This window comes from Conger conger, chromosome 7 (genome assembly GCF_963514075.1).
Source record: "Conger conger chromosome 7, fConCon1.1, whole genome shotgun sequence".
Taxonomy (NCBI): Eukaryota; Metazoa; Chordata; class Actinopteri; order Anguilliformes; family Congridae; genus Conger; species Conger conger.
In genome coordinates, this window is record NC_083766.1 from 62090808 (window position 1) to 62092682 (window position 1875).

A 1875-nucleotide genomic window follows, 5' to 3' on the forward strand; every position below is an offset into this window, starting at 1 on the left:
TCTCCACCAGGAAGCGCTGCAGCGATTTCAGCTGCGTGATGCGGTACTCAATCTGCTTCGACCGTCCCGTCCGGAAGGCCTTGCGCGCGCGCTCCACCGCCTGCTGCTGTCGAGACATGGCGCCCAACTGCGCAGGCGCGACACACCTGTGAGCTCACCAGCACCGCGAACCCGCTATAACACCAGAGCTGGCTAAAAAAAACGCTACGATCCGTCATTCATTTATGCACTTATTCATTTGTAACAAATGCAACGCTAACGTGCTATATAGCACGCTGCTGCGTTTTGACACTAAAGTGATCCATCAGTATATTCATTTACCAACGTATTTAGTTAACAACAAAACTTTTTTTTTCGTTTTACAAAATTACACTTCTTCGGCATGTGCCTATTTTCACTATATTACTTTAAACGACCGTAACCTGACATTTGAGAAGCAGAAAAAAGGGCAGTGTGCCAACTGTCATACTGTTTGGCAGAGAGGCGTGTCTAATCCGCTATCACTGCCATGTATAGAGAAGAATGAGGTCATTTGGTTACAGACCACATAAACAGGCTATAGCCATTTTAAAATGTGTTAGACTAACGCAGTGTAGAATTAAAACAAGCTGAAGACGTGAAGGATACTTCTATATGGCACGTTTATGTCTATTGAAAAAATGCTGCAAGTTTACATTGTGCAACAACACCCTTCGCACTTAGCACTTGTCCGGTTTGCTAGCAATGGGGTTATGATGTTGCGACTGCTAGCAACACTTTTGTTGCCAAAAGATAATGCGAGTTTCACAAAAAAAAAAGGCATAGGCATTTTGCTGAATTTGCATTCGACATTTATATTTTTATCCTTAGGTATGCTGTTAAATAGCTGTCAGGACAAACAGTAAAAACAAAAACTAATTCACAGAATTTAGCAAACTGGACTTAGCAAAGCAAGACTGGCGAACTGTCAAGACTGAAGAACGTCAGAGTCTATCAATTTATCAAGCTAGCTAGTTAGTTATCAACAGACGATTCTCTCCGAGTTTGACAGCAGCACAGAAACAACTAAAGAACTTTTGCAAATAAGGTGTTACATCCTACGTAGCCTATGTCCAGTCTTTCATAGCGTCACTAGCTGGATGTTGCGTACAACACTGTCAGTAAAGACAAGCAACCACTACGCGTAACCGAACGGTGGCCAATTATTTGTACGCTGTCGTGCTTGGTATTTCTTACCTTAAATATTCCTGTATGAGGTTATGGAACGGTAACGTTAGTCAACGTTTGTGTCTTCCAAACTAACTAAACCTCCTCAGGTCTATGCGAGCGAATACTGTACGAGATGACCCCCGTCCGTCTTTTCCAAAAGTATGTTGCATGAGATAGCTCCAGGCAAGGGAATTGTTCCGTTAACAATACCGTAACCGGAGACAGCTTGGCACTGGACGCCGGCCGGCCATCTTGTTCAGAAGCGAGACGAGGATTGGTCGCTATGCATGTCACTCAAAATATGTTCCGGCTATTTCATTTATTTGTTTAAGTCTTCATGAACTGTCTGGCATAATTATGCTAACCCGTAGCTAGGTAGGCTACTGGACGAAAATACGCAACCATTGCGGGTGTTTTTCAACTTCGTTGGTTGTTGATTATTACAACGCATAACGGCACCCCGTGTCACAATAACTTTAATCAATTCACAAACTACTGATTAGTGAACATATGTCGTGTGTTAATAAATATGTTTGCCTTGATAGTTATGGCCACGACTTAACTACAGGTAGGCTAAAACACTGCCCCCATGATTGTGCCGTGACCTGCCCTTGTTCCTTGTTTTGTGAAAACGCCGAGAGAGAGAGAGAGAGAGAGAGAGAGAGAGAGAGAGAGAGAGAGAGAGAG

The 1875-nt window shown here is 43.3% G+C and overlaps 1 protein-coding gene across 1 annotated transcript in view; it reads right to left on the reverse strand.

Annotated features, from left to right (window-relative positions):
• Positions 1-1407, reverse strand: part of LOC133132595 (aldehyde dehydrogenase family 3 member A2-like) — an 18127-nt gene extending 16720 nt beyond the window's left edge. Inside the window, exons 1-2 of the mRNA XM_061248110.1 lie at positions 1216-1407; positions 1-127 (exon numbers count right to left, since the gene is read on the reverse strand). The exon at positions 1-127 is cut by the window's left edge and continues 44 nt beyond it. Coding sequence (XP_061104094.1) covers positions 1-118 — 118 coding nt within the window. The 5' untranslated portion in view covers positions 119-127; positions 1216-1407. The remainder of the gene's footprint in view (positions 128-1215) is intronic.
• Between the last annotated feature and the right edge of the window lie 468 nt (positions 1408-1875).